The sequence below is a fragment of the Athene noctua genome, chromosome 1 (genome assembly GCF_965140245.1).
Source record: "Athene noctua chromosome 1, bAthNoc1.hap1.1, whole genome shotgun sequence".
NCBI classification, from domain to species: domain Eukaryota; kingdom Metazoa; phylum Chordata; class Aves; order Strigiformes; family Strigidae; genus Athene; species Athene noctua.
In genome coordinates, this window is record NC_134037.1 from 256356171 (window position 1) to 256372525 (window position 16355).

Here is a 16355-nt window from a genome sequence, read left to right on the forward strand (position 1 = left end):
AAGAGCATCCCTCTCCCCGCCGCACAGAGCCCCAGCCAGAGCCTCCTCCCAGCCCCTTCCCTCCCCTCGGCTCCTACCGCCACTGCCACGACACAGGGAAAGCGACACAAATCACCTGTCTCTGCTGGTAGTAACACTGCTGCTGTTTTACTCTATCTCACCTTTCCTATCCTCTCACCTGCTTTTCAGGAGAGACTGCAGAGCTGCTGGCTGGGACAGGGGGAGGCAGAGACAGGCACTGGGCACCAGCACGGCTTGGCACCAAGATCGCACCAGGTAACAGCTGCTCTGATTTCTAAGAGATGCTTCTCTCCTCCTAAAACTTACTATCAAAAGCAGTGTTTGAGATATTGTAAAGATATTTATGCTTATCCCTTTGAAAACCTAAATCTTGCAATATAGACTCTTAGGTTTGGTTTTGTTCCCTATGGTGCATATGGACGTGCACTCCGGAACCTCTGTCCAGAGATCAGCATGGACTTCTTGACGTTGCCTGGCTTGGCATGACAGCCATACCGTGGCTGACAGTAAAATGATGAGTGCAAGGAATAAAGATCGAGGTGGCATGTATTCCTCGGAAACTGTAAATGCAACAGGCATCGAGCAATTAACAATACCCATAATGTTTCTCTCGGGATATTTTCAGGACAGTAGTCCTGAAACCCTAAAACTGAAATAAGTCTGCTCTAGTAACATTTCAGTATCACAAACATATATTCAGAAGGCAAAATTGAACATTAAATGCCATATTCTAATCCCTAAATTTACTATATCATTATCACATACTTTCTCAAGAAAATTTATACAGCACCAGGAAAAAAACTTAGTAAACTCAACATTCTTTGACAATTAAATTGATACTTTAAATGTTATTACCAGTTGGGCAAAAAATATGACAGACATCAGGTGAATATTATCAAAACTACATGTGAAATTCAGTAACAATAACAACATGCATTAAAATTTTAATTTAATTTAAAATGCATTCCCAGTTCATAAGATGCATGTCTAGGATGCCTCAGAAGTATAAATACTTTCTCTTTTTACTCATGACAAGGATCTAAAGAGATTATAAAGTTTACTGTGGTTTTGTACTTTATATTACTGTACAAATGCAAATAATTTTATTTAGAATTCAGAAAGAGGTTTTCAAATATTTCCCACAATTTTTCCACATAGGAAAGCATTTTGTTCTATGATGCCTTTTTCCTCTAACTTCATAGAACCACAAAATGGTTTGGGTTGGAACAGACTTTAAATGTCATGTAGTTCCAACCCCCCTGCCACGGGCAGGGACACCTTCCACTAGCCCAGGTTGCCCAAAGCCCCGTCCAACCTGGCCTTGAACCCTGCCAGGGAGGGGGCAGCCACAGCTTCTCTGGGCAACCACCTGTTCAGTGTCTCACCACTCTCAGAGGAAAGAATTTCTTCCTTATATCTAATCTAAATCTGCCCTCTTTCAGTTTAGAACTGTTACTCCTTGTCCTATCCCTACACTCCCTGATAAAGAGTCCCTCCCTCCTTCCCTGTAGCCCCCTTTAAGTACTGGGAGGCCGCTCTAAGGTCTCCTGGAGCCTTCTCTTCTCCAGCTGAACCCCCTAACTCTCTCAGCCTGTCCTCACAAGGGAGGTGCTCCAGCCCCCTGAGCATCTTCGTGGCCTCTTCTGGACCCCCTCAAGCAGTTTCATGTCCTTCTTACCCTGGGGGCCCTATACCTGGTCACAGTACTGTGGGTGGGAGTCTCACAACAGTAGAGCAGAGGGGGAGATATACTTCCATCCAAGGCTCTGGTAATAAACCAGAAAAATTAATACTTAAATATATACTTTAATATATATGTCCCCTTCCTTTCTTTCTCTTATTAGCAGAACACAAGGTGGGGTTTTTTTCATATTAAAGCCAAAAGTGGATCCATGAAATACAAGGATAATACAAGCCGTGTATGCAGATGGTTAGAAAAACCATCTTTTATAATATCTCAGCATTTCAATAATTCTAAACACTTACTGTCTCTCAGAATAATTTTAATATGGTCTTTACGTAACTTTAAGGAAAAACATTAGCCTAGACTTATCCCACCTAGAACTATGCAATTAAGTTTGGTGCACAATCACCTATATCATCAGTTAGAGAGAGATAGCTCTGCAACATAAATTAAGCCCACAAATGATGGGAACTGTCCTCTTCATTTACCTGTCTTTTCCTCATATTTCCTAACTTAAGTATCTCAGGTGCCTGAAATTGAAGATGAGTCTTGAAAACAGACCCCAAGACATGCTAAAGATCTAACTGTTGTAAGGTTCTCTTTTAATGCTAGATTAGAATTCAGAAGCCATTTCTTTTAATTTTATGAAATCCAGTATTGTGCCATTCCTCCCACACAACCCATATGAACAGATGAGGAACAGTAACTTGTACTTGCAAATACAAGAACACAGAAATAGAAAAAGTAGATTTGGTCATGGACATCCTACAGTAGCCACCACAGACGACTGACTGAAGGTAAAAGAGCATCATCAGTAGAGGGTCCCTAACCTACTAAAGATGCCCAATATAATCCCATTAGACACTGAAATTTTGCACTCTGTTACAAATTTCTTTGTAATACCTGTAAGTGTAGATTTTCTTCTTACCTATATGAAAACCTAATCATCTCAAATTCTTGCATAAATATGACATAAATAAATAAAGACATACCTTTAACTCTACTATATCATTTTTGAGATAGAGGTGGGTACACGTGAGCTTGGGGAGATCAGTCTCCCTTCTCCTGTGAATGCAGCAGACAGCTAGGACCAGAGTTCTGCAAAACTCAGCAGCAACTCCCCTTCAAACCAAAACCAAAACAATACCACATGGCTTTGCAATTTTTAAGGGACAAAAAAGAAAAATTGAAATGCAGTGGAAGTCTGGTAAAAGGGTATGAGAAAGAGAAAAAAAATGTGCTTCATGAAAATAAAAAAGCAAAAATACTTTTTCACCATTCTATTGGTATATAAACTGAAAACAGATTATCTCACCTTTCTACCCATATTTGCATATGAACTAAGCCTATGCTACTCCAAACCCAGCGCTCTGCCAGAGAAGTGTCAGAGTTAATCTATAAGGTCATTTTGTCATCCGCAAACCCCTCCTGTGATACCATATTTTACTTTTGCTCACACTAAATAAAACAAACTGATATTTGTAGCATTTGTTAGGAGACTGAAAGTTTTCATCTACTCACCAGGTCGTCCAAAATACCTCAGAAATCAAGTTTCATGACAGTTACCAAAACAATGCTTTGAACTGCTAACTTTGAGATGTTTATATAAGAGCAGTAAAAAAAATACATAAACACGGAAAAAAATTCTCATCTCTTTTTCTTCTTTCTCTTTTTCTTCTGATTTATTACCTAATATTTCAATAGCAGAGGACTTTTGATGTACTCCTGTAATTCTACAGCAAAAGACTGCAAAATAATTTTTATAAGAAAGGGGAATATTATTTGCAATTAAATCCATATAATAGCAACTCCAGCTGTTAAGCTTGCTCATTCTACAGTAAAAAAGAGAACAGAAGTAAAAGGCAAAAATATCTTTCAAGTACTTGCTTCTGTACAAAAGGGAGCTTAGGTGATTAAACAAGAGACTACTATGGCACTGGTACCACACATTCTTAAAAGAAAATAAAGGCACTTTGAAATATCATGTAGAAAATACTGAATAAATTACAGGATATGTGTTTCACGGGGAAAGAAGAGTAAATAGCTGTAATTTGGGAGGCTAGAATTTCATTAATGAGATAAAGGGCTCTGCAAACAAAAGGACCTTTCTTAAAGGTTTTCAGTAACTTTGCACAAGTTTCAATATTACATCTTAATGGCAGTATATGACAGTGCATCTGCATTTCTTAGATGTTCTTTTCATTATATTTTTAATTTTCCATTTTCAATCAATAGACAATTGATAAATGACATTAAGAGATCAAGAGCTTTCCGATGTAAGCTATACAAACTCTGAGTTATGAAAAACACCGTGTTCTGCTCTGCGAAATCACAGCAATAACTTTCGATTGTCTGAAATCCTTGTTTCAGAAAATAACATTTTAACATTTATCTCTACAGAAGGCAGACTTCACCCTCAATTTATGATCAATCAATCATCAGAAACATCCAACTTCCCATAATAGCTGGTTTCAGCTTGTACGTGGAGCTTTCCTTTCCAGGGTTCAGAGCAGATGAATTAACATATGCCTATTATAAACTGGTAGTATATAGTCTAAGGATTAACTACTATAGCAACCAGTACTGTAGTCTGCCAACACATATTCACCCAAATTGCTGGATTTTCTAAGTTTATGTGGATAGGATTTATATGTAGGTGTTCATTTATTGTGCAGAGATTGCAAGTTTTCTATTATGTGGATTTCTTCAAATATGTATAAAAGCATAGGCATTGCATCAGCCTTCCAAAAAAACCTAGCGTAATATTCAAAATAAAACTGCTACTAAAATAACATTAAATCAATTGTATTTTACAAATATTTCTTTTACACACTATAGGATTTCTCTTGTTTCTTCATTTAATTCTATTCAATTATTCTGGAATGGTATTCAGGAGAGCCAGTACATAAATCGTTCAAACTGAAATAAGATGACATGAAACATGGTATAATCAAAACCTTTTCACCCATAACCTTAATTTCATGCAAACTATATTAAAAAAAAAAAAAAAAAAAAAAAAAGCATGCATTTGTTAGAAGACACTTTAAAAATAATGCATTTTAAAACATATCATATATGACATCATATGATATCATAAATGAATTTTTATTTTTGAGTAAGTGGTGAGTGTTAAGTACCAGTGGAGTTCAATGTTACCTAAAAATGAATTCCTAAAGATATGGGAATCATCCTCTCGCCAGATACAGTTCTGTATTTAAGTTTTTTAGGAAAAAATAGGTTGAAGGGTAAAGAACTTTGTTTCAACTGTGATTACCTATGCATGTGCATTAAATACACACATGACAGACTGCACTACCCAAGTTACTGTATATTGCAACTATCCACAAGTAAGTGATGCATTGTTTCATCTCTTCCAACAGAGCTGAGCAGAAGCATTTTGAGAATAAACAGAGGTACAAGAAAAAAGTACCAGAAAAGGAGGATGGAAGACAAGAAAGAAAAAAATACCATTCTAAAATATGCTTCCTCTGTCTGTAAATATAACTTTGTTGCTTGTAAACCTATCATCTGCATTTGAGCTACTTTTTTCCTTTTTTCCTAGTATATTCTTCTATTTTTTCTCCTGTCTGCGGACATGATCTTATTTTTTCCCTCTTCAGTCACTCTCTCCTTCCTTCTTCCTACTGTCTTCCTTTCTATACTGCTCTTATGAATTTAACTTCCAATCTGACTCCCTTCTCACTTTATATATTCTGGAGTAATTAATCCTGGTTTTCCTTCTACCATCTGAGTTCTGTAGCCTCACTTCTTAACTCTTGAGATATAGCACCTTCTTCTCTTTTTGTCCTGTAGTAGATGTAATAATGTTTGAACAATCCAACAGAATTTTAGGGAAACTCCAGTGATAAATATCAAGGCTGCCTGGTGAAGTTTTCAGCTAGTGTGAAACATTTGTCATAGCTGGTGGGCTGGGAGGATCAGGAGGGGTAGCAAGTCAACACGATGTGAGGACAAAGCCTTCCAACAGAGAGTAAAGGCCATTCATTTTACAACTTGAGAAACCCTTTCTATATCAAATGACAGGAACATCATCTGAATACTTCCCAGTCCCCAGGTCCATTACACAGGCTTTTGCACCTTTCTGCTGCTTTGGAGGCAGAAATCAGACATGTAGGTGTTGGCAGTCAGAGAGGAAGCATCAGCAAATTATATAATTGCCTGGCCAAAGGACCATTACAGATTTATTAAAAAAAAAATAATTCAAGATTAACATTATAATGAGATACTGAGAAACTTCATTAAACCAGAAAAGGAAATATTCCAATAAATCAAAAAGAACTTGCCTATACTTCCATAGACAAAGATTCATACATCTATTATACCAGTATTTCCTAACAGTGTGGGTAAGAAATATCCACATCCAGGGAGAGGTATGATCATGTTACAGTTACGCACCATATTGATTTTGTTCTCTTTTAGTGGGTAGCTATCAACCAAAGCATTTGCCTTCCAGAAGCAAGCTCAACTTAACAGGCTGTTATTAATATGGCAACCTGAAAGAGATCCTGAAAGTTGTGTGATGTATCAAACATATCTTAATTCCTCCATGAAGAAAAGAGTTCTGAACTTTCCAACTCAAATAACTTTTCATTTCCTGGGTTCAGCAAAGATCACCTTAAGCCGTGCTGGTAGGTAGTCACTTTAAAATGACAAAAGTCCATGTGAATGCCAAAGAGCTTCTCTGCTTTCCACACTTACCGCTGCTGGCTCATAGTGCCGATGCCAGCTACGGCGCATCACGGTATGAGCCGTGTGAGGAAAACGATCCAGCTCAAAACTACACACAGCAAAAATAGTGGCTAAATTCAGTTAATCCTGGAGCTGCCAGGAATGCTAGTGCCAACCAGAGTTACTGACTGGGGACAGTCATCACTTTTAAATTCAGAAAATTTAACAATAGCCTCAGATTAAGGCAATTTATATGAACTCAGAAAAAGACCGCTTCACTTTTATTCCTTGTGTCACTTGACTCTTCAAGCACCAATCATATTTTGGTAGCATAGAGTTATACTGACATTAAGTTTCTTTTTAGAAAGGCTTTAAACTTCAGATTACACCGTTTAGATATCAGGATTTTTTCTTTAATGCTGAAAGGGATTACATACAAAAAAGTGCTACTGCTCTCAGCACCTTTTAGGACATTTTGGTGAAGCAGGGAGGACAAAGAGCCACCTCTGAAAGAGTGTCAAATGCTTGTTAGCAGTGAACAGCATTTTATAGTCAATGGGAAAATATTCCACAAGCAAAGCAGATCTGACTTCGAATAAGGTCTTTTTCTAAGACTTTTCTGAAAGTACTGCAATTCTAACACGATTTTGTCAGTTTGATCCACTTATGATTAGGAAAAGGCTGAAGTGATTTTCAGCCATTAAACAGAGAAAATGCAGTTGAACGACTCTCTCAATTCTTTTCTATTTTAGGTAACAATGGAGACAGGAAGATTGCTTCCCTGGGGCTCTGGATAGATCCATAGAGAATTCCTCTGAGGGCTGTCCAAAATCTTACCATAGGGAATCAATGATGAACATATGGGATAAGACAATTACCAACTCACAATCTCACTCCAGACAAACTGAACAAAAACTTTAAAGGCTGATCGAGTGACTTCTCTGTCATCTGTCTTCTCCCTGAGTAGTTGTTCCTCTCCTATTATATTTCTATGACTAGAAATTGTGGAAGAACACTGCAATTCAGTGTGGTAGAAGAGTCACGTTTCTCCCTCTGCTAATTTTCAGAGATGCCCCTGCCCACCTGGATCGCTGACGTGTTCCCTACCTTTGCCTGCCCTCCTGTCTCCGCTCTATAAGTTCTACAAGACTTGGTGATTTCTACAGCACAGAGCTGTAATTTGGTATTTTTTTTACAGGTATAACTTTCAAGTTGCATTCAACAAAGCACAGCAATGTTATCCTCCTCCAAAGACTTTATGGCCACTGTCTTTGGCAGCTTACTACAACAACTACTTCACAATATGACAACCATTGGTGTGAATCAAAAAATGGGAGAGACTGAGGAAGTCAAACGCTCCTTCCCCTAAGTGGCAATACCTTTATTATTCAAAATCTGTTCTTGTGCATCTGAAAGAACAGATAATCCGTAGCCTCACCAAGGAATCTTTTCACCAGTTCTTTCTTAAGATTTCCTTCCTCACTATCTAAGTGAATTCATCTGTGCTGCAATGTATTATTGTAAGAAAAAGAGTCTTGCTCTGTTACCTCTTGTCCTTTCTACTGTAGCAAGCAAGAACAGACTATTTATTCTCTTTCTCTTTACAGCAGTCTTGTACGTACATGAAGACAGTTATTCCATCCCTCATTTATTTTTTAAAAATTAAACAACCACAAATCATCCTTTTAAATAAACCATGTTTTACAAACTCAAGATCACTGGAGAATAAACTCTGAGGTTTCTCTGCAGATTCTTCTTGGTGCGTAATAATCAAAAAGGACACAAAAGTGCTCTGAGAACTTCTTAAATTTAAGTACAACAAAAAGACAACTTTATGTACCTCACAAGATCTCTACACCCCGCGCAGTGTTTCCCTTGTTACAGGAATGTAACACTGTTGACTTACACTCAGCTGGCAGCCTGACAACTACTATGGGGTCTTCAGTGAACTGCTCTCAAACCATTTGATTCTCCACAGCTCCTTACCAGTAAATGTATTATCTCGACCTTGTCATTACTAAACAGCTTTATAGTTTTTCAGATCGTCTCTTCAGTTCGCATCTATCTGAATTCCAAGTCTGTTCTGCAAAGTAACTGCAGTTCCCAGCCAGCAGTTTTACCCACATACATAATAACCACTTCCGCTGTTATCTTTGTCATTATTTAAATATAAAAATAGTAAACAATGGAGGACCTGAGTAGGTGCTTGTCAACACAGTCAATACATCCTCTGTCTGACAGCCAACCTCCAGCAACAACTCTGTCCACAGGTTACCCTGAGGGTTCTGTGCTTACCCAAAGGTATGTTCACACAGAGCATCTATACCTGGTTACTTTAGGAGGGTACCATATGAATCGCTGTGAAGAAATTCTAATCACAATACTGATTACAGTCAGAAAGAAAAAAGAAAATAAATTGATCTGTGCTAATTATTTTTTTATAAATTGACTTTGATTTACAGTTTTTGTTTGCGTTTACTAACAAAAATTATTTTGATTTTTTTTTTCTGATAATTAAGCCAGTGGACCTATAACCTCCTGGTCCTGTATTTTAATTCTTCTGTTACAACACCAGTGACAAAGGAATTAAATGTTGCTGATTATGACTGCTCAACAGGATATCCATCAACCATGGCATGGAGGGACTAAATTTAGAAAAGAAAGTGAATTGGAGCCCATTCAACCGTCAACATTGCTGTGCCAGGTCAAGGAGGAATTCACCAAACACTTCTGGTCTCTGGTCAGTTCTCATTTAACTTCCAGGTTGTCTCTAAAACACTGGTTCATTACCAAAGACATAGACAGGAGACAACTAGCTTCCTCTCAAATCATATAACATTTACAGCTTTACCAGCATTTTAGTGTTTTGAATAGGTTTAATCAGCATTCATACAGACAGGTATCTCACTTAACCCTTTCAAGTGAGATTCTCTGATGTTGTTATGCCATGACTCAGGGAAGTAGAAGACAATAAAGCAAGAAGACTGCAAGGGTCTTAATGGGTGGCAGATGAAAGGAGGAATGCTTCTTCAAATCCTTTAAATTAGCAACTCTTCACTATCCACAGACTGTTCTTGGCCAATATACATGAGTAATTTATAAGTAATAGAATTAAGAAAAAACAAGCTGCAGCTTCCAGCATTTTGCAATTACCAAGGGATCGTATGGCTTGAAGAACCATAGATGGCTACATGCCACAGAAAATTCTAAGTTAAAGGGTTGTAGTCAAAGGTTGCTTTAGCAAGCAACTTTCCAGCTAGAGATATAATAAAGAAAATTTAAGAGGTCTGGTATTTCAAAGGGAAACAATGAGAAGGTAAACGACTTACTACATATATCATGAAAATGAGAGAGAAAAAGGTTAGACTGTCTCATCCAACCTCTCCACCGCATGTTTTAAGAAAGAATACAATTGATAACTTATGAAAATATGTGAAACTAGTTTACTCTAAAATTTAAAAAAGGTAGTTGCACCTGCATGCATGTCAAATATTTGTTATTACTTAAGACTGTAAAATCTCATTTTCCTGTTCTCCTCTCTTTTTATCAGAAGATGAAATATTATCTTCCCCAGCGTAAGCTATTTAAGAACATATATGAAAAGCAGCATTTCAGACATTTTGATACCATGGAATGTTAGATCTCCAAGATCTTACTATGAATTTAGAGGAGGCTCCTTCAGTAATCAGTATAATCTCCAGATTTAAAGCATTTAACCCAGCAATTTCCCTTTTTAGCCCAATTATGTTTTGACATGGAAGCACTCAATTCAGAAATGAGTTGAGAATATATAAGTTTTCAGATGAATACCAAAAATCAAATAAGCTCTTATAAATGCTGTTTAAAATAATCTTTACAAACATAAAAATATTAGCAACATACCTGAAAAAGAACATGAACAGAGCAGCTGTGATGCAGAACAACAGGACCTACAAGAAGGAGAAAGACTGTTATTACATCAAACATCACACATCACACTTATACTGCATGTCCTGGCTCATGAAGATTTTACAAATGTTACTATAAAAGTGACACTCTATTTATATGCTTGAAGAGCCAGAATTAAAGCCTGTCTGAATCCACCAAAAAGGAAGCTCTTGTTTCTAGTGGACTTAGAGCTGTTCCTGTAGAAGTTACAAAAAATATGAAATACAAACCAGGGTAGGGGGACAACAGACACAGAAAATGATGCCACTTAAAATAGTCTGGAATAAAATAATAAATAACAAAATAATAATAAAACAACTGAATGAAAACAATAAAGCAATAGAATGGAAATTTAAACATTATATTTTGTGTGTCTTTGCTTTTGTGGTTTATTCAAATATCATATCACTAAGTTTCAGTTTAAAAGGCAGGACATTTAAGATGCCTGTACAGACAGCTGCTTCTGTTTAACTGCTTTCCAGCAAGTTTGAGAATAAATAATCCTATTCCCAAATGAGAGTATCCTTTCTAGTAGTTTACCTTAGCACCAAACTCACTTGGAATAATCCCATTTCACTCTAGGTTATCAATGTGATCATACAAGAGTCAGTGACCAAACTTAACAGCTCTCCAGCACTGAGAGGGGAACATCCTACCTCTTCCTCCCAACCTCTCTGCTGGGGCTCAGTGCTCTTACCTCCTCCCTATCACCGCACAGTGACTCACAAATGCTGAAGAAAATTAACTCAAGGAGGGGGGAGGGGGGGGAAATCAAAATTCTGGAGAGATTTCTGCCAATTTGGCAAGATAAGGATATCACTGGATCACCAAAGGAGACACAGGCAAAAGGGAAGGACAGGGACCTCCATGCCAGGAACAGAGAAGAAGAGAAAGGATGAAGCCATCCTCCTTGAGATACCAGCAAGCCCTCGTACCTTGACTGTAGAACTGCTTGTATATACACAGCTGTTTCAGGAACAACTACACCATGTTTTGAATTCATAACCTGCCTTAATCCACTCCGTCTTTGCCAGACAGAGCTCAAGAGTGAGAAAATACTGTTTTGTTCTAGATACACTGGTCGATATTCATACCATCATTCATGAGGTAAACACTTTATAGAAAAACTGTGTTTTACAAAACACCTGCACTGATTTTCAAGGGTTGAAGAAGTATTGATCATGATAGGATACAGATAGCTTAAGTGAAAAAAAATTGTAATGCTGGTAACGGTGTATATTTGAAGGTTATAAATACATAGAACATTAGGGTGCTGCTTGTTGACACAGATTAGAAAGTGTGATAAAAATTTGAATAGGAGAAGTCAATAATGACTTTCAGAGAAAAAAATCTCACAATGAGGCCATTTCCCTTTTCTAAGTCCTCTGGCATGTGACTTAAAATTAGATCACACAAGACATTATAACATTTATTATATAAACTAGCCTTTTTTTTCTTTCCTCTTCCTTCACCAGTACTACCACATTTTATTATTCTGCATCAAAAATGTAAACAACTGAAATAATTTTATATTAAATCGTTAGGGCAAAGTAAGGACAATTATATATTTAAGTTTAAACTAGCACTGAAAGCAGACTTACATTTAAACCCAAGGTCTACCTAGAAAGACCTGCCCTAATCCTCCAAAGTCCAAACCATATTTAAACATTCAAACAACAATCATCATTTCTCTGGTTACCATTTTCAGGAGACAAAAGGGACAAGAAGACTTGACAGTACAGTAAAAACACTCACTTCACTAAACAGTCTCTTTTTCTTGTCCTTTTTTCTCTTATTCCTTTTCAATCTTTTTTTTTTTTTTTTTAGTAAGTTTGATAACAGCATAAGAAGTATGTACACACATCATTAAGAATCCCTCTGAGCTCTCACCTCTTCAGGCTAAAGCACCCCAGCTCTTTCAGCCTCTCGTTGTATGAGAGATGCTCCAAAGGCCTTAATCACCTTCATGGCCCTTCATTCCAGGGCCATGTCCACGTCTGTCTCATACTAGGAAATTCAGCACTGGACACAACACTACAGATGTGTCTTGCCAGCGCTGAGTAGAGGGGAAGGATCACCTCACTCAACCTCCTGGCAATGCTTCTTCTAATGCAGACCAAGAGGCTGGTGGCCTCCTTTGCTGGAAGGGCCTTTTGCTGGCTCATGTTCGGCTTGGTGTCCACCTGGACCCCCTGTTTTTTTCTGCAAAACTGCTTTCCAGATGCCCCCAGCATATATTGGTGCCTGGGGTTATTCCTCCCCAGCAGGACTCAGCCCTTCCCTTTTTTGAATGTTCTGAGGTTTCTGCTGGCCCATTTCTCCAGCTTGTGAGGTTCCTCTGGATGGCAGCACAACCATCCGGTGCAGCAAGAACTCCTCCCAGTTCTGTATCATCTGCAAACCTGCTGAGGGTGTAGCACCTTGCCCACCCATACAGGTCACTTATGATGCTACTGACCCCGGAATGGATTCCTGAGGTACCACCAGAGACTGGCCTCACACTGGACTTTGTGCTGCTGATCACAACCCTTCAAGCCTGTCAGTTCGGTACAACTAGTTTTCAATCCACCTCACCATCCACCTGTCATCAAATTGTCTATAATCTGTATTCTATTTGGCAAAATATGGGCAACTTAAAACACTTGAAGACCTTGCTTAATCACCCTCTATAATTATCAGATGTCTTTCAGAACTTAAAAACATTATTTGAAAAAAAAAACACAAACCAAACAGAGGTGGAAGACATTGGTCAGCTGGAAAAGAGGAAACTGATAGTAATTTTTGTAAATGAGAAGTTCAGTGAATGTTAGACAGTCAGCCAGGTCACTTCTAATATCCACAACTATACTAGAATAAATTATTTGAAACAGCTCGTTTATAAACATCTAGATAACAAGACAATAAGAAACAACCAACACCATAGACAAGTAAATTAAAAATACTGTAGTTTTCTCCTTTGACATGTTTTAAGGAAAGGAGCAGGTGTAATTTATCTGAACTTTAATGTATGTTTGTGGCATACATAATTACGTAAGTAGGCTGAGAGCTGCTCACAAACACTGCAGGAGAAAACTCTAACAGTTACCAATTCGTTATCAAACTAAACGGCATTTTACTGAGGTAACCACAGAGGTTTTCCTTCCCTCTGCAGTAATGATTTGAATTATGAAAAAGAGATTATGTCATAAATTCACAAAATCCTTTAGAGGCCAGGTCTTCACACAGAGTGATTGAATTGCCCAAAGTCAACAAGATGAAATTCAATAAAAACAAATACAAAGTAGTTGGCAGGAGAAATCACATACACAAAAACCGTATCAAGAAACAACTGTGTAGGCAGTACAAGAGTATAACAATTTCCACAGATCACAAACAGACAGATGCCAGCAATTCAGTGCTGTGGAAAGTGCTGTAAAATACTGCAGACTCTTTTAGAAGCAGATGAGGTTAAGACATAGCAGTATGTTACACGAATGACCTGGTGCAAGCCCCCCAAAATACAGTGCTGGGCACTACTGTCAAAGAAAAGCACAGACGAAACAAGACAGCCCAGAAGAGCATGATGAAAATAACAGATATGTACTGTACAACTGTTGGGAAACTGCTTGAAATAACAAAGAAGTAGCTAGTGACAAACATGGTAACTATTTTCATATAATCAACAAATACTGACGAATCTGTGACATTAAGTACAAAAGGAGGAAGACAGAGCTAATCTACAGTGAAGACAACATAGGCTAGGTATCAGGAAGAGCGCTCTCTGTAGGGTAGTGATACACCAGAACAAGTTGCCCATGAGATTGTGGAACCTCCTTTATCAGAGGTGTTTAAGATCAATAGAGGCAAACATCTCATAGAAATGCTCTGGGAAAGTTTGACACTGAGTCTCCCAACATTTACACATCAAGATATAGCGCTAAAGCAGACTGTTTTACATGAAATGCACAGCCCAACGTGGATAGCCCAGTGATTATCTTCTTATCATAGCATCAAGAAACAGAAGAGAAATGGTCACCATGCTCCAAAATTAAGCTTATTTAAAAATAAGCCTTTCTTTCAACTTTCCCCCATTCGATATAATTTTTCAATTGCGTTCTCAGTACAATAGGCTAAACCTGGTTTAGATTTAGAACCAACTATACTAAAAAGAGAAAAAAATACAAAGGCCTACAGAAATACAGTTTTAAACATTGAGCGAGTTTAAGCATCATAATCTAGTGAGCAGGAAGTCTCATTTGGGATTTTTCTTGCACAGTCCGTCATTTTTTGATTTATGACACAAAGTCAACAAATTGTGCTTGGCAACACACAGACCTTGAAACTTTCCAGCTGCAGAAACAGATACAGCAAGCAGACAACCTACATGTTTCTAATGAGAATGATACGCCCTAAATATTTTAATGTTTTTAAAGAGATGCACATAGGCTACAAGGAAATCCCTATGCTCCAGGACAGGTTAGCATATTCAGTGTGTAAGGTGAACCCTGCAATTTAATCGATTACATTATACTTTACTGTACTATACTAAACATTAATCAAAAAAGAAGAAAGTTGATGACAAAACTTAAGAGGTACTTTTTTCCAGATCTCTGTTGGCTGACAAGCTCAATTTTTTTATTTTTATTTTTTTTCCCCCCAAGAAAGCTGAGACCTCATGTAAACAGCATCACAAAGCGACATTCAGCAGTTCCCAGTTCTGACCATAAAACAAAAAGCTCTGGCTGAAAGCAGTTACCAGCGGCCCCAGTAACACCAGCAGCCCCAGTAACACCAGCAGCCCCAGCTCACAAAGGACTTGCTCTTGCAGCCAGATAGAAATAATCTTGGACCAGAGAAAGGAAAAATAACACTGACAAAACTATTAAAACTACTCTCAAGCCTCTTATATTCAGACTTTACATGTACATTACCTAATCCTAAGGTTGTGTGTATTTTTCCTTAAGCATTTTCATTATAGTCAGATTTCATGGGATAAAAAGTCTCTGATCGGAGGCTGCTAGTTCTCCCATACAGCCAGATTAAAGAGTGGGGCTGAAGTCTGTGATAAAGTAACACAGACCTTGTAATTACAAGGAGAAGCACTGAAGATACATGTAATCTATGTAGATGAAGACAGGAGGAGGGAGAAGGGACAGGTCAGTGATATCAGCTGGTAGAAGCATTGAGAGTGTCAGAGCTACAGTTCAGCACTAAATAGCGTTAAACCCAGCTCACAGAAGTCCTCAGGCTGTTTCAGCCACCGGCACATAAACATGACTTCAAGCACATTCATGAAGCCTGAAAACCATCACCTTCTTGATCAATCACTTCGCAATGTATGTGAGAGCTGTAGCTACACTTCATGATAAGAAAATAAAATTAATACTCCTAGTTCCTGAAGACTGTGTGCTACTGTCTGTTAGGGTCTGTCTAAGGAATTTTTACTGGTAAAAATCATGGAAAATTAAAAACCCAGTTAAAAGAAGTCCCTCCAATAATTACTACTTGAGCCAATTTCTTCCAAAAGTTACAAAAAAGAGAAAGTGAACATACTGTTATACATTATTGATCATTAAATAATGATCAATCATTAAATAATATTTCTACAAATATGACCACAGTAATAAGGATTTAATAGCAATATGTGCTTGCTTTCTAAAATTAGTATTTTTAATACAAATTTTCCAAATTTCATTCAAGCATTCTGTGATTTATATACATGTAACTGGGAGCTTTGTATAGCAGTCATGAATTTTCACCTTTAAAATATGCAATCGAGAAAAAAAACACAACTGTTTCACATATCTTTTTAATCCTCAAAATAAGCCATTTATCCACAGAAGAGCTTACTGCTCTCACTGCTGACAGAGGTTATGAGCACCCTTTCACCTTTACAGACCTAGCTGAATAGTAGTATGGTAATTGTAATATTTTTTATTGTATCAGCTAACATTACTAGGGATGAAGGATGACGCTCCATTGGACTTTTGAGATCAAAATCACTTCTTCAGATTTACCCCTACTTCAGACAGGAGGAAGGATTCCTTGTGCCCCA

The 16355-nt window shown here is 37.7% G+C and overlaps 1 protein-coding gene across 2 annotated transcripts in view; it reads right to left on the minus strand.

The window, feature by feature from the left end:
* The window catches only part of TMEM135 (transmembrane protein 135), a 186376-nt gene that overhangs the window by 56490 nt on the left and 113531 nt on the right, over nucleotides 1-16355 (minus strand). For both annotated transcript variants that reach the window (XM_074917568.1, XM_074917559.1), the window contains one exon: nucleotides 10277-10323. In XM_074917568.1, coding sequence (XP_074773669.1) covers nucleotides 10277-10323 — 47 coding nt within the window. The remainder of the gene's footprint in view (nucleotides 1-10276; nucleotides 10324-16355) is intronic.